General features: G+C 32.6%; 2 protein-coding genes across 2 annotated transcripts; one reads left to right on the forward strand and one right to left on the reverse strand.

Moving 5' to 3' along the window:
* The first annotated feature begins 856 nt into the window (after nucleotides 1-856).
* LOC106106524 lies at nucleotides 857-3,989 on the forward strand. Its single transcript, XM_013287119.1, has 2 exons — nucleotides 857-1,266; nucleotides 2,834-3,989. The coding sequence occupies exons 1-2, from the start codon at nucleotides 864-866 to the stop codon at nucleotides 3,334-3,336; spliced, it is 906 nt and encodes a 301-aa protein (XP_013142573.1). The 5' UTR covers nucleotides 857-863; the 3' UTR covers nucleotides 3,337-3,989.
* A 294-nt stretch (nucleotides 3,990-4,283) lies between these two features.
* Nucleotides 4,284-20,043, reverse strand: LOC106106758 (stearoyl-CoA desaturase 5-like). Its single transcript, XM_013287406.1, has 8 exons — nucleotides 19,942-20,043; nucleotides 8,836-8,945; nucleotides 8,176-8,288; nucleotides 7,405-7,567; nucleotides 6,628-6,801; nucleotides 5,976-6,161; nucleotides 5,038-5,198; nucleotides 4,284-4,627 (listed from the first exon to the last, which is right to left on the reverse strand). Exons 2-8 carry the CDS (start codon nucleotides 8,919-8,921, stop codon nucleotides 4,416-4,418), a joined length of 1,095 nt encoding a protein of 364 aa, XP_013142860.1. The 5' UTR covers nucleotides 8,922-8,945; nucleotides 19,942-20,043; the 3' UTR covers nucleotides 4,284-4,415.
* Between the last annotated feature and the right edge of the window lie 646 nt (nucleotides 20,044-20,689).

The following is a 20,689-nucleotide window of genomic DNA, read 5'->3' on the forward strand; positions in this document are numbered from 1 at the left end:
CCTTACAAATTCGAAATGCAGAGTAAACTTTCGCCCAAATAGTTGCATTGTATTCCGAAATATCCTTTAAAATGCATCACGTATTGCGTTCGATGCATTCAATTGTTATTCTCCGTGATGTGTGAATTAGTTAGCATATAGTTTACTTCTACGGACCTTGCTATAGGTATTTAAGGTTTTTCGATTTGTCTTTTACATGATTCGATAAAATACCGAGGAAGCGTTAGGGCTTCGAATTGCAAACACTAATCAACCGATACCAATACTTACGACGGCGACGCCAACACAATCATTGTAAGTTTTGAAGATGTGAAACTTGAGACATGCAGTTTGACCCGTCTATTTAACATCGTCATTTATTTTTATTATTTTTAATACTTTATACTAATATTATAAATGCGAAAGTTTAGATGGATGGATGTTTGTTAGGGTTTTTAGCTTAAACTGCTGAACGGATTCGATGAAATTCCACGCGGATAGAGTCGCGGGTGAAAGCTAGTATTGAAATAAATAATTTTTGAACATAAAGTATATTGTGAGTGTTTATTTCAAAGTAATATAATTGCTATTATTTGTCGCATATTTTATCATAAAAAATTATATCAGTTAGCTAAACTATAAAATTATAATCTATAGAAAGGCAATCGCATTACCCGGTAATATACAAAAATTAATTGAAGAAATTAAAGCCTACAAGCTGTCAAGCATTAATGACAGGCGAATAAGTCATCAGGTGCGTGTTTTAAGAACGCTTTATTTCGCTTTCGTTCATGATAAGATCAAGAAACTGTATCAAGAATTACTTCCCTTCTATTTTCTAACACGGTGGTGTGGGTAAGGCAGTGCTCAGTTTGGCCGCAGCGATGTGCGCGCGAGCCGTAACCGTCGTATTCGCGCTCTTTTTTTGTGTTACAAACGCGATTCAACAATCGAGTTCTTTTACAGATGACAGACTATCAAAACTGTTAGCATGCAGCCAGTCAATGGGACCTATGAAATGTTTGACGGCGTTCAGTGCGTGGCGAGCGCGAAGAGCTGTCGATTTAATCGCAAACCATCAAAGAACGTTCGAAGTAAACGATGACCTAGTCCAATTTCCTTGGGAAAAATACGCCAATCAATCAGAAGAACAGGTGTACAGCGATCTATGCGATGGAACAGAAAGTTTGCTGAGATATAGACAACTTGCTCTCGATGTAAGCGGGGACTACACTCTGCGACTGGGAAGTAAAGGCAACGGGACGCTGAACGTCGATGTTATTAAAAGTAATCGTTTTATTTTTATTTTTTAAATATATCATGCGTTTTTTTATCTGTGGTCAAACTTGTAGACGGATTACTAACTGGCTCGATCTGTACACGATATTCTCATGCTGTTTTGATACGTTTACTTTCATTCATCTTTATTCTGATCAATATAATTAAATTCTCTCTACCATCAATCGATATTTGTTTCAAAGTTATCTCAGTAGTATTTTACTTAATCTTACTTATCATTAATATTCTCAACATGATATGTTGAAAGTCAAGTTCAAGAATTTATATCAACAACATACTCACCAATTTAGTACATTTTTTTATTTGAACATTAAATGATTCAATCGCTCGTTGGGATGTCATTAATCAAAGGAATTCCAATGGAAAAGTTTTAATTAACGTTAAAACTTTACATTTCATGTATTGAAATACACACGCGGAACTAAGTTTCAGAATTAAAAACAGGATTAACATAATACAACCATAAATTCAGATATTCATGACATAAGCCTTTTAGTGCTACAAGACTAATACTGTTGCAGTCAAGACTTAATACCATATTCAGGTACATTGTCGGGTTTCCACTATTGAAAATCTTTGTATAAAAACATTTTAGCGTCCCTTTAATTTGAATTATCAAAGTAGAGATATTAAGATTTTGTAAAGCCGGCTACATATCTTCAGTTTTGACTGAACAGTCGGATTGTTCAAACAAACCGGCGTAAGCAACGTGTAGCTAAATTAGTGTATTATTTGTTATTTACAGTTCTCATATTTGCATACACGTATAGGTTTAAACTATACCGACTGTTCGATTAAAACTGTACAGTTCATACTGACGGTGTGTAACCGGCTTCACAGATTTAAATCTAATGTTTTTTTCAGCTCTGTTACTGAGGGCCAAAAGCACGTTTAGTTTTTCTGTATTTAAACTGTCAAATGCAAAGAAAACATTAAACAAATTAACTAGTTTCTGAGATTATTTTCAATTATAAAAATTGTATTTTTTATCTTATCAATATATGTTACGATTATTATAAAACGATTATGGCTTATGAATAAAGTTTCTAATATTTACATAACGAAAAATTCCGTCAATGAAAAGTTGTTTAACGTATCATTAAACTGTAACCTACGTTTGAGAAAGTTAATAAATTATACCACGCCCACTGTCTGTTCTAGTGAAAGGCGAAATATGATATAAATAAATACATAATCTCTAATCATGTTATACCATGAATAATTTAGTTGTGGCAGAAATTTAAGCTTCTTCTTCTTCTTTTTAAATTTAAATTCTTTATTGAATTTTAATAAGTTTTAAAAAGACATCAACTTCATTCATTGTTACTATCGAACAAGGATTACAATTTTTGCTAATCTTACTTCATACTGGGTATTTATTAGATTTGTTCAACGGATCTTGATTATATTTGGCGTGGATATAGAAGATAGTTTGGAAGAACATAGGCTACTTGCTTTTGTTTTTAATTTCACGCGGACACAGTCGTGGCCGAAAACTGGTTTATAAAGCGTTCAAAGTTAAAATTACTAATTGTGTATTATTTCTTAATTTCAGGCGATGGCGACACCGGCCGAGGTCACTTGAAGAAGATGAAAAAAAAGTTCTTAAGCATTATACCTTTATTGTTAGTTCCTGGACTGATCATGTCCGCAATCTTGCCATTTGTCTTGCCAGCGTTAAAAATGATGGTCATAGCCGTCGGTATACTGAACAACATGGCATTATCCGGCGCTGTATTCACATTATTAAGAAATAACGCCTTCAACGAAGCAAATCAACATAGAATTATTTACGTCAACGAGGGATACCACAACGAGAAACATTACCCAATACCATCTGATATACATCATTATCCAGCAACTGGTGATATTATAGGTGATTTAACGCCACCTGGCGGAGAAAATATTTTACTAACTGACGACACTGGATTGAAAGATGGTCCGATACATGCAAACTTGCCTTGGATTGATAACGGAGATATAACCAGTCACGTTTACTATACGGATACCAAAATCAGACGTAACGGTCAAAACGTCGCCAATGAGACTGTAGCATAATGTATTTTGTTTAGTGTAAGACTTATTTATATTGCCTAACCAAGAATACCAAATAGAGCCTGGGTCTGCTTCAATCGCCTTTTATTACATAACTTTCAAATGTGCCCAAAGGAATTAGTTCCATAATTTTCCGCAATTTGGCGAGGGTATTTAAATCCCCGGTCAAGCTAATACTTATTTTAATATAAGTAAAAAACGTTTTAGATACTTTCCTTCTAGAAGATTACTAATAAAATAATGGCAAAATACTGAGCATATTAGGATCCTATAAAGGTTATGTAATTGTTATTAATAATTGTTAACTGTCAATTCTAATCAAAGCCTAATTAAGGAATCACGAAAAAAACATGAGCATCATCCTCAATATTTAATAAATAAAATATTACATCAATCGACTTAGAAATAATTTGTTGTCAATTTATACTTAAGCTAACAGTCACCATATGAGGCAATACCGCCTATAACTATCACAAGCTCGAAGTTGTGAACTTATACTTGTTTATCAGCACCAATACAATCGGTTACAAACAACTTTCAAAGTTTCCTTACAATCTGCTACCCTTGAGAGAGTCATAAATAACCGCATCACTAAAACTTCAATATACTTGTTTTGCACAGATAACTGAAAAAATCCAAAACGATCGATGTCAAAGTTATTTAGTTCCTCGTTTACCATCAATACTTTTGGCTTTGTCACTAGAGCATATCGATTTAAATTTTCATTACTCTTCATTAAATCCCTTATAAATTCACTGCACTTATATAGTTAAAAGATAAATTAAATTTTGGTTCTTAAGTAGTTTTCCTTAAAAATGATTTACGTTTCATAAATTAAAAGTTAACATTAAAAGCGCGCACACCTTTGAGTAAACTATCGCACAACTGTTGTGCGATTGTCGATAGTTTCGCAGCCAATTCACAACTAAAAATCAAGTAAAGTGCGCACCTACATATAAGCTCATAGCAATCAGAGAGCGACTAAACAGTTATGCGATATTTTAGTAAGAAGTGTGCGCGCGCTCTAATGAGTACAAATGTACACCGTTAAAATTAAGCATTGGCTATTAGCGTAATTGCAATTATTCCGTAATTTTGTTCGTAATTTCTGCGAGTTTTCTGTCTTCCTCTGGCATGTCCGTGTCCTCCCAGCCCCACACCGGATTCTCTGGATGATGATGATCGTCTTCAATCTTCTTTGTCTCTTTGCTGTATGGATGTGATCCGTCACCAGTTCTTGTTACTCTTTTCCTGATCATATCAGCGGAAACGGTCTTCAAATCGTAAGCCAATCCTAAAATTACATAAAATAAAATGATATAATTATTAGTTACAACTAAGAATGATTCCTCAGTTTAATTAACCAGACTATTAGGCACGAGTCCTGGACCTGTTTATTAGTATAGACACATTACTTATTGCCTTGAGACGAAATATGAGTGTTTTCATCTATATATTTTCAATCAGGAATTTGCTATTATTTGCTGTAAGGCGCACGATATCCTTCGGCATGTTACAAACGGGCATTATTTATGCAATTGTTAAATGGTAGGTAGGCATCTGATTCGCCTATTAATCATTTACCCAACTAAGGTCAACTTACTTAATTACAAGATGTTAAACATACGACGCGTTGAATGCCAGTGTATTCTTACGTATCGCATTTATAGTAATATTTAAAACTTTATAACTATAATGTTTTACCGTATTTTGCCGCCCAATCGATCAGAGCTGTGGAAAAATTTGTACTGTATTGACCCAATTCCGCCGCTTTGTAGTCCCATGGGAACACGTGGTGGTAGTTGTGCCAACCTTCCCCGAAGGCGCAAATAGCAACTGTTTTATTGTCCGTAGCGCCTATGTATCTGAAATAGCAAATATTTTACACATGTTAACACTTTTAATACAGTAGGCGTTTCTCAACGTTATTATCTTAATATCATTTCAAAATATCAATATAAATCATAACTGTAACTCCACATACTTTTGTAAATTTGTGAGGTTTTTATGTTAAATTTATGTTTCATGAAAAATATTTATCAACCATTTATTACTTCATAGTAAGTGATCTATAGAGGAATGCATTTTACGACGTCACAGTCACTACTATGTGCAACGGTACTTCCATTGAAACGCCTCTTGACAACAAACAAGATTTCTGCTGATATATTCAGGCACGTTTCATACGCCTTTAACTATCTTTACCAAACATATTAGCTCTTGTTTTACTTATGATAATAACATCTCAATCGTCGTTTACACAAATACTCATATTTCAAAATGTTTTACTTCTAAAAACTTTAAATGTGCAATAACTGTTATCAGGCAGAAATAATAGGACGAAAAATGTAGTAAAAATTGTGAACAACAATTTAAAGTTAAATAAATGAATTTATTATTTATTATTATTAACATCAAAATAAGCATTACCATATCATTACAAACGGACAATACATTTGTAGGTTTATATTTATAAGAACACTGATGTTGCGACAGTGCGGATATACTCCGACCTTTTCGGTATTATATGGTATAATTAAAAAATAAACAATTACTTATAAATTACGTTCCATTTCACTGACATTTACTTTCACCGACAGTTAAATGGTTAACTGTCAATCAGAATAAAAATGGCGACTTACTTGTCATACGGGCGGTTGCCCCAGATGTGAGCGGCGGAGTTTACGAGCCAGGTGAAGTGCAGCGACAGTGTGTACCGGAACATTGAGGCGACATACCACGAGTGCCAGGGGTTCTCACCCCATAGCGCTACCGGCACCCACGCCGGCAGTATGAAGCACAACAGCGGCATCACAACCAGATATGTTCTGAAACATTTTGATTATTTCCATTTAGTAAATTATACTAATACCTAAATGCGAAAGTTAAGATGAATGGATGTTTGTTAGAGTTTGTAGCCTAAACAGCTGAACGGATTTCGATGAAATTTGGTATAGATATAGAGGATAATCTGGAAGAACACACAGGCGTGTAAGTGAGTAACTTTTGTTTTTTTACTTCCACGCGACCGGAATCACGGGCGAAATCTAGTAGTTAACATAAATTTGTCATCTTTGAAATTTAAGATTTATGCTAAATAACGTTTGTTGAAGTGCACGGAAGATTTGGTACGGGTCTGATATGCTTTTTTATCTTTGGACAGAGGTTACATTGGTTCTACGTATTCTGGTCAACCCTTCCTTAGTCTCCTTGATCGGAATTCGTCGGTAGCATAACTATAATCTTCCAATTATGACAGATGTTAAAATTATAAAACTTTCAAGGAATACTAACTTCTTTTGAAACATGACAATCGGATCTTTTTCTAGATCAGACATGTCGACAGTGGCGCCCTTCTCGAAGACGTCCTTGTGTTTGCGCACCATCAGCCAGCCGATGTGCGAGAAGAAGAAACCGCGACGCGCATTGTGAGGATCGGCGTCCGTCTCAGTAAACTTGTGATGGACCCTGTGTAAAACAACAAACAATTAACCATAGGTTTTTTCAGAAAAAATCTTAACTAATGCTTAGTTATTTTCATTCCTCTTATTCCTTTTTATAAAGATTTTTGTATATAAAAATAATCTACTTTGACCTTGTTTTCTAAACAAAACGACTAGGTACGTTACTTTACAGCTAACATCGTAAATATCGTCTTTTCCTCGTCCTAAATATTTATAATCGGGAAAACGCCACTGTAAAGTAAAACTCATCAATTTTTAATTAATATGTCGTTAACGTTATTATCTTCAACCCGCATGGTTATAAAAATCGCAGATGATTCATGACATCTGGTGTAAATTAACAGTTTTCAACGACCGTATAAAATAAGATTTTTTCATTTTACAATAAAAGAAATTTAGAGCATCATTTTTTTAATTTCCGATACAGGAACACGTATACAAAACAAATTTAACTCGGTTTTTTCAAGGTCAATTAGAGGGATATTTCTATACTTTGCAAGTGTAATGGGTTTCCATTATAGACGCCCTGATAATAAAATAACTTTTAAGAATATAGTACGGTATTCATTAAATCAATCTTATTGAAATTTATAAACTAGTTTAGTACCTGTGATCCCGCACCCACTCATATATGTGGTTCTGAAAGGCCATAGTCTGCATCACAGCTAAGAAAAGTCTCAACGGCCATCGCGCCTTGTACGCGTTGTGTGCCCACAGCCGGTGTGCGCCCGCCGTCACCCCCATAGCTGAGAGCACCCCGAAGAATAAAGCTGGAAAATTAAACGATAAAACGTCAGAGGGTCTAGCTAATTTCGATATCTACTTGACATGTATTGTTTTCCATGTTTAAATGTGAAGGAATTCTTTCTTGACTAGTTCATCTTCAAGGGCAGTTCACTTTTAAGATTCATTTAAGTTATTACTAGTGTAATTCAAGTAGCTTATGTGGTATGTAACACACTGAGTGCTTCTTGTCCTTAACATCAAACAAACCGTTATTGCTAGCTTCAAAAATTTAGTCGGCGTCGACACATTTTTACATTCAGTTTCTATAACGTAAAAAACTACGAATGTACTGCTTTGAATTGAATATTGAAACAAATTGAAAGCTACAATACGAATCGATGAATCCATTTTCATATTCGCTTTAGCACAAAAAATTGAAATAGAAAAAAGTTTATCGCGTGCCATCTGCGATTCGATTCGTATCTATCGAGACTATATCTACGTTCAAATTATTTGCAGCTGTTTGTCAATAGGTGATAATTATTTTGCACTGCGATAATGTCACTGATTCCATATTTTGCCCAATAAATGCAAATATAACGCCTGACGACTGACGAATGTTGCATTAGATGGTAGTAGCAAACTCACTCACCGAATAATAACGTCAATATCTTCGATTTCAAGGTCAGTATGAGGTAAATGCCGTACAATGAGGCGACGTGCAAATAGATGAAAGCCAAGACGTTTCTCCATACTATTTGCCATCTGAAAATAAACAAGTACTTAGTACAGACGCGCGATTAGTAACATTTTCGTACTCGTCGTCGACAAGCTAGTGTTTATTTAAACTTTTTCGTAAGCGTTTTGTAATAATTAACTATGTTATTTCGCTATAGCACGTATCACAAAATTTCTTGGGTCCCTAAAGTATTGAATATTAAATGAGATGTACAAGATATTTTGGAAAGCAAATAAGAGTACGGAGGCACTAATTACAAGATTTGTGAGTAAGCAAAGGTTTTTCAACAAGAAAAAAATTGATTAGATTATTTTCATCAAGCTGTATTTACATTTTTTGTCGAGAAATTCTATGAATGAGGAGCTAAGGAACTCTAATCGGATCTGGACAAGGATTATATTAATTACTCATTAAATATTGTACTTTGACAAACATCTGAACTTTTCCCCGGTATTCTAATATATATTATCATGTCTTTTGTGCCTTTACGCTATCTTTTCTAATAATTCTTCATTTTTTTTATTGTATTTATTGTAATGTTTACGTAAACGTATAATGAGAGTAACCACTTACTCGTAATCTCTTCTTTTGGTGTATTGCACGTCGTCGTTAGCCATTCTCTTCATTTGCGCCATGTTATCACCTTGATATGGTGGCATTTTTCATAAGTTGAATATCTTCAACTGTAAAGACAAAACACGAAATGTTCAAATATCACTCAAATACAAATATGTCAAATTCGATGTCGTTGTTTTTGACAGTTTTATGTTTTATTTTCTAAACGTAAAAAAGTATTGTTTACTTTCTTGTAACATAATTTTGAGGGCCTTAAAAAATAGTTTTATTCTAAAACATAATGTATTTTTGTAAGTATTGAAATAACTCAAAAACTAATGGGCCGAATTTAAAAATTTATTCACCATTACAAAAGTATAGGGCATTTTTTTAATTTCACGCAACGTATTCGCGAACGATTGAAATAAAGAGTAAGCTGGCTGACTGACTCAACTATTCATTTACAGAGAAGAGTTTCCCGTTGATTGAATCTATACAATCAATGGAAGTATTAGGAAAAAAGTTCCCACTGGTTTTTATGATCAGTAGGCTGATCGGCCCCTCGGGAAACATCCACAGTACTGGACCTAAATACTTGAAACTTTGCACATAGATTTCTGTAGACAAAAATGTTATGTATGCGAAAAGTCGCGCACCGTGAAGTTCAATTAGTATTCACAGAAATCCTATTTATAGTCTTCTTTACTTGAATTAAAATAGAACAAAACAGTTATTTTCGTTGTTCAGTAGTTTTAATCTTCATCGCAAGTAGATTCAAAGAATATTTCCATATGAAATATGAAAAAAATGCCACTAGAAATCAAATGACAGCGGTACATTAGATTTAGTTTTTTAAAATTTAAACAAATTTATTAGTTAGATGCTTGTTATTGTATGAAACTTCAATTTCTGTTACAAACTTAGCTCCGCTGTTCTCTAGGATGTGCGATGTTTTACAGGCAAATATTAGTTATGAAATGCTTAATGGTTTTATTTGTTCTGTAGATGGTCTTTTGTTTTCTCCCGACTGACACAAGATAATATTTTCGCGGCAATGTGTGTTATATATCTGTTCTAATATGCTTTGTAGTTTTGGTTCAATATTGGTAAGGAAGGTTTCTTTCGATGGGAGTTCTTTCCTGAATATCAGAGTTAGTCATTCAGGCTTATATTTTTTTGTTATTGCTAGTTTGATTCTCTTTAAATAAAAATACATTCGGTAGTATAATACAGATGTGAGATATTATTTTCTACGACCTTCCTTGAAATTCACTGGGGCGATACAAGTCACGAACAGCTAGTAATAGATAATATTGACTTTTGCATAATAAAGTTTATATTTCTTGTGGAAGAAATGTGCCGCAAAAATTTCTATCGTAAGCTCTACTGTGTTGTAGATAAAATTTTAGTTTTTAGCGTGATACTGAACATTTTTTTACCGTTTGCGGATAACACGTAGATTTTTAAAACATTTTCAATAAAAAAATTAACACTTAGGAAAATTTCGCATAGATAAAGCTTGTAAGCAGTAAGAGCCGGTCAAAATGTTTTGTACACAATTAGAAAAATAATTTAACTAATGCATGTTCTTGAATAATCCGTTTTAGCCCTAGTAATGTTAGCCGATAAACTTTAACGTGTGCTATGACAATAAAACGTGCAAAACTCTCTGTTGTTTATTGTCACGGATGCGAGTGTTTTCACTTTCCGTAAACCGGCTTTGTTAGCTTGGTAAGTCTACAGTTTAGGTATAAGAAATGTACATTATTGTTACTGTTTCAGGTGAAACAAATCCATTTGCAAAACTTTCATTTGCAGTTAGGAGCCAAAAGTAAATCAACGCTTAAACGAACAGCCAATTCAGCGAAGTCGGAAATTTTATTTAAGTATAAAAATGAACATTTTTTATTTTATCTGATTATTTTTCATTCAGTAAAAAATTATGCCGTTACTACTCGTATTTTTGTGGAAAATGGATCTAAGTAGCACATATACTTTGCAATTATCTATATTTTTTTTCATTAAATTTATTCGAATAAAAGATTGTAACATATGTCTTTTATTTTTATAAAATAGGTATATTGAATTTAGAGTATTCATCTTATATTCATATTATTTTAACGGATCAAAACTTTGTTCAGATGTGATTCTTTGTCTTTGTTTTTTCATGTGATTTAATTTTGACTTTGTTTATTTTGTTAAGTAGGTATAAAAGTTATATTTCAATTTTTCTATTTTAATTTAATTCAATAATACTGATTCTATAATAATACGTAGTATAATACGAGTATTAAAGAACACAGTCTGTGATGAAAATGTACTGCACCTAGACATGAAATTTTCTATACTAAAGTGATAATTATGTTCGTTCAGTACTCTGTGACTAATTACATACGATATACAAATAAAACCTAATAGTAAACAATGATTAATGACAGTAAGGTATCGAGAAAGTTTCCACTAAGTGTAAAAGTAATCTCTAATACATATAAGAGTCGGCTGCAGGCGCTGTGTAGAAAGTATCGTTTCGATTCGCTGCTATTGTTATGTTCATTAGTAATATGGAGATGGTGTACTGACACATGACTAAACATATTTAAAAAAACCTGCATACTAAAGATATCGATCCCCAAGTTATTTAATTCCCAATGTTCCGATGAATGTATACCTTCAAATGTTTACAAATAACAAACTCTCACCAATATTGATTACTAGTCTTAACTAGTCGTAAATAAAAGAACGAAGCAAATATGTTTTTTTTTTTCTTTTTACAATAACAATCCAACGCGTTTACGTAAGAAACCCAAATTTTGAAAAATCCCACGTGAGATTGGGGGTTGGGGGAGGGAGTGGAGAAAATAAAAATAAAACACCTCACATAATTTATGGACGCCCCTAATTCTTGTTAGCAAGAAATCTAAACTTTACTATTTATGCTATTCAAAATTTATTAAATCATCATAAACATCTATGAAAGAGGAAGATTATACATCTCATTAAATATCGAAAAAAATATTGATCAAAATCTGCTAGATCAATGTTGATTTTAGGTTATAAGTCGAAACATAGCCATTCTGGGTCATTTCTGGGTCATTACTGTACTTAAAAATAAAAAATTGGGACAAAAATCTAAACCTTATTTAAGATTTTTAACAGTTACAATTGTACAATGATTATATTATCCATTCAGTTATTGGTTTTAAATAATATCTTCCAACAACCGAGTACTTACAGATTGGCCTTTACACTAACCTTGGGATAAATTATACCATGTTTTTGCCATTGTTAGTAATCTAGCAATTTCTCGTTTCAATTAATTTGTTTACAAAATAAAATGGCCCAAACGTTATTCCTAAAATAGATTTTTATTCATAGCGCTAATAAATTATGCCAACCGACAAAAACAAGAAAGGAAATTTAACATAATTAAAATTTTCAAACCATTTTTCACATTTATGAGTACAAGACTAGTTATAATAATTTCAGCATAATTAAGGTGTCAAAATAATTCAGTCGTAACACTTATTAATTTAATATAGAAAACATGTTTACATGAACGCACATCTGGCTTTGTTGATCGAAGAAGCTATTACTATTATCGCGGCAATGTACAAGTACGTTGATGTAATGGCCTATTCGAAAGCACCTTATCTAGCGCAGTGATCGTCTGGCGAACATAACACTGCTCACTTACGCTACAATTTCCCTCCGTAACCTTGACTTGGCATTGACATTGAATATACGAATAAATTATACGTAAAACCAAACAAATTTAAAGCTAAAATAATACAGAAATGCACAGCATCGTCGGTGATTGATGACAAAAACATAACTTATAGAGGATCTGATTCTGAGCGTTAGTCTATAAGGTGAATGTTTATCCATTATTTCATTGTAATAGTTTTCGGAGTAAAAGAGAAAATAAAGTAAGGTCAAGTGCCTATTGTTGCGTCAATCAAAATGTCTTACGACAAAAGATACTAAAACCTATTTCCGAACACATCTATTCAATAAACAAGATTTCAATTCATAAAAATCAATTCACGCGCTAACAATTGGCAATTCAAGGGTTATCTCTAAGAATAAATAACGTTAGTATTTTTATTTGAAATTGGATAAAAAAGTACTGACTATCTGTAAAACCCTTTTAAGGTATATCGCTATATTGTACTATGAGGGGAGTCAATATTCAACGCAGGGACCACTGGCTATAGTGTATAATTCGTTGATGATTATGCATGTATGCATGTTGACCACTGATTTAACAACAATTAAGTGATTAAATGATGTTGATTATGAATTGTTTATTAGAGAACACGAGCTATTGTTATCTGTTTCAAAGGGCATGAAAATAGGTCTAATTCGCCAGGTATGTTGTTTAACATTTAACATAAGTTATTTTATACATGTAATTATATGAAAATTAAAGTCTTTTAAACAAACGAAAGCCATCGCCGAGATCATTTTACCTCGTGACGCATGTTCGTCATTAAATTTCACCTTCATTTTACACGATACATATCTGCTGTATTTATATCCAAACGCTAGTTTTATCATCATAATCGATGTAAGAAGCAAATAAACTTCTAAAAAATTTAATCAACTGAAATTTTGTTTAAATAAATCGATATAGTAAACATTCATTTCATTTCAAACATTATTTATTTATAAAAATGTAGGCAATTAACCCAACTATACACTTCCAAAATTATTAAGTTGAAATGGGACAATAAGTAACATAAATCAATCAATTAGTAAAGTCATCTTCAACAATTAACTTTCACTGAGCTTCTTCTAGACGGTGAAGTGCGTAACAACGAAACTTATTCACAGTGTCACTCATGAATCAATATACGGTTCGTAACACCGTTAATATTTTCACAAGTGCCATCGTATGTAGTGTTTTCTGAACCATCATAAGGTGAACGGTAAATATATTGAAAAATGACTACACATTTTTTTAATAATGGACAAACGAGCACGCGATTTATTAATGTCAAATACCATTGCCACCTATTAACAACCGCAGCAATCAGCGGACTTGTCACACATTTTGTAAGAAAGTAACTCTTTCTGTCACGTTTTAAAACCAATTGTGCCTCATTATGCGTGCTTATCAGAAAACAAATTAATTTAAACAATACAATTTAGTTGCACTATACTCATGCATACTTAAATTCATCTTTGTATGTCGTAGTCGTAAGTGTAGGCCGACTTTCCCCCAAAACTTTTGTTTTCATTGAAATTTCTCACCGATGGTTATACATCTTCTGAAAGAAATATAAATAAAAGGTACGGAACCTGTTCCTTGACCCCGAGACTGTATAACATTGGTAAGTTTAGCGAAATCCAATGCCACTTTCACCGGCGGAGTCGCAGCGCGCGCTCGCCTCACCCGCCGCACTTCACAGAATGCGGTGTACCATTTACCGTTAATGACTCCTGATATTACGAAAACGCATTATTATACGAATAAAGAATACGATTAGGATGAACAAAAATGTACATCACAATTTAAAACGTATCTAGGCTTCCGTTAACCACGAGACCAATAAGTGGTTTATTACTTTTTGATTGAACGACACGATGACGATACGACTTGCATTTATTTAATTCTAGTACTGACGGAATACTAAGCTTCTTTCAAAAACCAGCTAAAATCTTAAGAAATGTTCTTTATTTTTAGCTAGTTGTCTTAACTCTTTTAAAGTTCTTACCAAGATTCATCGTATTATTATAAATAATTTTAATTATATACATCAAGGTTGTTTGTGGATTTTTTTTTGGATAGACCCGTAGTCTTCCTGAGGAACATACACCAGAAGCTATCAGTTTTATTGTCATTATCTCAGTAACCGCTACAAAATGAAAAACAAAATCGTTTTGTAGTATTCCTAAGAAGAATGGGAATTGATAATATTTGTAGTTACTTGGTTTTTTGAGGTTAAAATATTTTAATACATATGTATTTCAAATGAAACCCATAAATCTGTACAAATTATTTTCATTGCTGTCATAATTGTAATTCATAAAACAGATTCTACTTAAATTTTGAGGAAACTAGATAAAATCTGTTAAAGTCAATTATAATGTAATAAGAATTACCTGGGAAATTACATTTAAAATATGTAAATTATAAATGATATATAGTTATGAAGATAAAAATATTATGATTTGGAAAGACTAACACTGTCACTGAATTGCTTTATCACATTGTTTACATTTCCGCTATACTTTTTGACTCAATTTAATTTTGTACTAAAGATATTAATAATCGTGGAAAATTTTCTGCACAAAAATGATAATGTTCGTTCATTACTTATTAAAAAGAAGCAAACAGCTACTCTATCAGTATTCTGTTGGGTCAAGGCTCAAGACAGCACATGCATGAAACGACTATTATAAATTACTAGCTGTTCCCATGCGGCTTCATCCGCATGAAATTATGAAAATTTTATTGTATTGTATTTACATTTGTTAATAGCGAATGTCAAAATTACATGACATGACACACCTTAGCCATCCGGCTTCCTTGATGTTGGCAGCAACTTATGGTATCTTTCCCACATTAGGGTTTTTATCCAAAATATTTACCCCCTGAATTCAATGGCGTAAAAATATATAGCCTAAAGCTGTAGGGCTTTTTATTAAAAGAAGAATTATTCAAAAAATGTGCTGTAATTACTGACATCTTAGGCAACAAAGAAGTGTGTGTTTACGCTTTATTAAAATAGTATAGATCTATTATTTTGTCATACATGAATTTTAATTAGTCGCAATTTGTCAACTGTGATCACAATCTAAATAAACATACATTACTCACTTTAAAAGTATTGGTTAGTTTTCTCTAGAAAGTATTATCAAAGGCAATAAAAGAAAAAGTTACTGTCAACCTTAACTTAGGAATGACAAGACATTATTACAATGAGACTTTTAAGATCTTCAGTTGTATTATTAGAAAGTCACCGTATATGCACTTGTGTTCTACTTCCTACAAAATACCTTCTAGAAGTATCAAGCTACATTGTGTTATTTTTTTATAGTAAAAACTAGTTTCTTTTTCCAGGAATTCACCAAAATAGCGCATTCCGTGACCCATAGACACGCATGTACAGTTGTCTATTTAAAATTAACAAAGGAGAAGAATAGAAAGATAATATTTCCCCTACCCAAGCGTCCCCTCTCCCACTAATGCCGCTTCCTCTTCCTATCCTTACTTTATACGAAAAGGGTGTAAAGGGAAGAAGTGTATTTTCACTGCTACAATTTTTTATTAACGCCTTGCTGTTATTAACTAATACTAAGATCTTTATTTTAAATCTTTCAGGAATTCAAAATTTTATCGAGTTTCAATAAGCATCGAAAGATTGTGTTATAAAATCATTAGAAGCAATAAAATCAAATCGACAAGTGAAAGAGAAGTGAGCTGCGCCGACGCATCGTGTGTCACGTAGCATTATTTTGAAATGGAATGTGCATTACAAGCAACAAAAAGACTTGATATTGTTAAATGCCTACTTATTTTTATAGTAATAGGGAAAGGTGATATAATTGTTTACCTAGCAATTACGATAAGAAAGTATTTAAAATGCACAATACTTTGGGAATCCCTTAACTTTAATGATCGGTTTACATCTGGCCAGTAAAGTCTGTCAAGTGCGCTCAATAACTGGACTGACATTAAACTGGCATAATGTGAACATGAGACTATACAATCTGTGACTGGCCGGCACAATTGTCCAACTGTACTGGCCAAGTGTGACCGGGCATGATATTGAGAAAAACAAAAAACGTATACATTTGAGCCCCTAGACTGCATATACGCTCTTAATCATACAATTGTTTTTAACTAGTTTTCTACTTTAGTTTCTACAAGATACAATAAGATTATTCAATGGTACAATTGTACGAATACTTGAATCGTTTAAAATTTACCTTTGTTTTGGTATATTTTATAGGTCTCTCGTCCTAGAAACGCTAGTCGTAAAACTCTGCACAAAGCTGTCGGTTTAAATGCGCACTGCACTGTGCGGTATTGAGCAATGTACGACTGTTTTTCATTACAAACACTTGGATATTTATTATTTTTCTTAATTTTAATAAATTGCTTCTGGGTATTTAGCCGTTCACTTTTGTAACAACGATATACTTAGTTAAATATTAAAACCAATGACAATAATTAACTTTTCTTTACGGATGTGCACCATAAGAATTTGTAATCTTATTAATATTATAAATGCGAAAGTTTAGATGGATAGATCGATGGATGTATGTTGGAGTTTGTAGCCTGAATGGTTGGATAGTCTGAAAAAACACAAAGGCTACTCACTTTTATTTTTTTAAAATTCCACGCGGACGGAGTCGCGGGCGAAAGCTAGTACTACATAAAGTTCGAAAAAGTTTTTAAGTGTAAAAAAATCCAAACACGTGAGAAAATTGTTGCCATCTATTAAACGTCCAAACAAGAATAACAAGCAAACGAATGGCCTATAAATTTGAAAAAAAAAATGTTAGCAATTAATTATAGAGGAAACAAAGAACTCACACACATTAGTAATTTTCGTGTTGTTTTTTACTAATGCTCATTGTTTCCACAAATTTGCATTTTGATTGGATAAAAAGGTTTCACATCAAGGTAATGTGTGATAGAGTTTTTGTCAGTGTTCTGCGCAAATTTATTTTCTATAAATCTTTGAACTCTAACACATACAACGTTTATAAAAGCTCAGAGACGGCTTTTATTTGGTTTCCTGAGAATGCATTTTAAAACATCAGTGCATTATAATACATAGAACTAAACAATTTTGTAAAACACAAATCGATGATTATTCTCCTCATAGAATTTACGCACATTTTATTGAAAAAGTATTTCCCAAAACTACTAACTACATATGACTAAAATCTAAATCTTTTAATATTCGGTGAAATTGAATTAACACTTGTAGAAAAGTGGGCTTTTAAATGTGATTAAATAATTTAACCATAGATTAACTACAAGTTTCCACGAAACATAAAAGTATATGCATTTGTTTAATGAATATTCCAAGAATTCGGATAAGAACATCTGTGTTACCTGCGGTTTCATAGTCTTAAAGTAATTAGTTTATTAACAACATAAGTACCTATTGTTATTCTAATTTACAAAGTAAAACATGTAGGGATTCAAATAAATGAAATTCAGCACATAGACACAGGAGACAGCAGCGATAGGGATCAAGTTCATTAACAAACTAAATATCTGCACTATTCAGGAGTGGGTTTAACAAAATATTTAACCTCTAATACATAAAAATCTAAAACCCTAACCCATTTAACACAATCTTGATGAAATACCTAATGTTACAAAATATGATATTTGGTCGAGGTTAAAGACAACATTGTAAAGATATTTATAACTAGCTTATGCCCGCCACTACGTCCAAGTGGAATTTAAAAAATCAAAGTGAGTTACCTATGTGTTCTTCCAGACTATCCTCTATATCTAGACTAAATTTACTCGAACTCCGTTCAGCCGTTTATGCTACAAACTCTAACAAATATACATACATCCATCCATCTAAACTTTCGCATAATGTTAGTATGAATGTATAATAAATGTCGCGTCGCATATGTCTCAAAGTTGATATAATATTAAACAGAGATTATTTTTATTACTGAAAATGTATGTGGTCACTACTTTAAGGGTTAACGCACATTGCTGCATTCCTCGCGGGCCGCGCAACTTGGAGTCGTGCAACGGAAATGATGCATCCCAATTTCCTAGTTTTAAACCGTTCAATCGACTATGACGAGGCAACAGCGCGGTGGGTGCATGAGATGTTTCATAATACGCGTTAACCTTATTAATGCCTTATTAAAATAAGTTAACCTTACGCTTCAGCTTAAAGTTACAGTATGAACTTCAAATAACAAATTTTATCAATAGTTAATTGGGTGGGCTACAAATATATCCGCTTGTAAACGGTCCGCGTCAAATTGATCAGTCACGCGTACTATTTTCTTTTGTCTTTTTATCTACCATAAAATATCGTAAACAAGACAACATTTGCAACTACTGACACCTCAATTAAATAAACTTGATAAGAAAGCTACTTATTTTTAAATACGAAGAAGCTCTGGTTAAAATCATTTTGAAAAAGATAAGTGAAACTATTACTTTCTTTTAGCTTTTAGTACTGACTTATCATCAGCATCACCGGCTCACTTTACGTCTCCACGAAGGAGCTCGGAACCTTTTTTACATAGGGGAATGCTTTATGCATACTGCAGTACGGGGCAGGTACGAGAGTTATGTGGGATTCTCCTGGGTGTGGGACACCACAGGAGCCTAATGCTAACCACCGACGACTTACATTTATGTTAATCAATTTTTAGAACCACAAAAGTATGTGAGTACCTTATTAAACGGTGGCGACAAGTTACACTCTTTTAAACATTCGAAACGTACTACGATTTGTAGAAAAAAACTATAACATAATACTTCGTCTAAACAAGAACACTAATTTTTAATTTAATTACCATTTTACTCGATGCATTTTAAAGTTCCGTAGCGTTAAACAATTGCAATTAATTCCAGTGTTTCTAAATGAGATTTAACCATTATCTTTTCATTGTTGTTCATTCCAGTAAAGATGAATATCTTAAATATGTTTTAAAATGAAATAATCACGAACATATATTTTTAATAGGAACAATTTAAGAACTGGTACATCTTCCATTGGTTTAACAATATTTCCATTGCATTTTGTTACTGCGCGTAACCAGCAGCATGGGTGCAGTAGGTCATACAAATAAACAGAAATAGCCACCGCATATTTCTCATCACAGATTAATTTTGACTTTACAAAAATTAATTTTGAAATTAATCTTATTACAATTTCATAATTAAAATTAATTTCGATGAAATGATTTCTAAATTATTACAACTAGGATTATTAGCAATACGGTTTAATGATTTATCATAAAATTGATAATTTATTGTCGTGAAATATACATTTATATGTATTTGCATTTTTTAAATTTAAGGTAACGTAATAAATGAAATTTATTTTTTTATACAATCTATTAATATTTACTTCTAATCGATTTATTATTACTTATAATAATTATAAATCTAAAACTTACCAATAAATAGCACGTACACTAATAAGAGCACACACCGGTCGAACTCGATATAAACAGCACATGTAAAGGGTCCTTTATATCGTTTACGTACGGACCAGCGGCCGCAAGAAAAGGCTTTGCGCGCCGCAATCTTCTGCCACGCTGTAACACTTTCCCCACCCATTCATCTCTTCATGCGCTTCTTTCAATTTCACTTTGGCATTCAAAATTATTTGTTGTCAACCCATGACACTGCCGATATGATACTAATCAAAATATAGTTTATTGTTCACCTTAATAGCTTTTTATTAATGGGATAATGTGGTGCATTCTAATGACCCCTTTTTAATTATGTTATCTGAAATATTTAATTACATGTCTGGGAAGACTTATGGTTTTGTGATATGCTAAAGAAATGCGATAATATAAGGAGTAGTTAAGTGTAGTTGTAACTCGTCACCAAATCGAATGTAGAAATTTGCAAGCTTTAGTTCATACGAAATCCTTAGGCTCTGTCGACTTCTTTGTGCTTATTTTTTTCATAAAGTACATTTTTTGACTTTTGACAATTCATTAATATTAACTAAAATAGAAAGGAAGTGAAAGCATTGTGTCAATCCTTTATTAACAACAATACGTTAATAATATCTTGAAAGGAACCTACATCCTAATTTCTTTATAGTCAACAAATATTGTAGTTGTATTGTCTATTTATTTAGTATTGACCAATATAATTTACTTATTATATGCAACATTAACATATTTACTG

This window comes from Papilio polytes, unplaced genomic scaffold (assembly GCF_000836215.1).
Source record: "Papilio polytes unplaced genomic scaffold, Ppol_1.0 DF822178.1, whole genome shotgun sequence".
Lineage (NCBI taxonomy): Eukaryota > Metazoa > Arthropoda > Insecta > Lepidoptera > Papilionidae > Papilio > Papilio polytes.

Excerpts from the sequence above, each read along its gene's own strand:
- LOC106106524 (XM_013287119.1), top strand. The coding sequence starts at position 864 with ATGTGCGCGCGAGCCGTAACCGTCGTATTCGCGCTCTTTTTTTGTGTT. Across the intron at positions 1,267-2,833 it reads GAACGTCGATGTTATTAAAA|GCGATGGCGACACCGGCCGA; the intron begins GTAATCGTTTTA and ends TCTTAATTTCAG.
- LOC106106758 (XM_013287406.1), bottom strand. The coding sequence starts at position 8,921 with ATGCCACCATATCAAGGTGATAACATGGCGCAAATGAAGAGAATGGCT. Across the intron at positions 7,568-8,175 it reads GATATTGACGTTATTATTCG|CTTTATTCTTCGGGGTGCTC; the intron begins GTGAGTGAGTTT and ends TTAATTTTCCAG. Across the intron at positions 4,628-5,037 it reads CGATTGGGCGGCAAAATACG|GATTGGCTTACGATTTGAAG; the intron begins GTAAAACATTAT and ends ATGTAATTTTAG.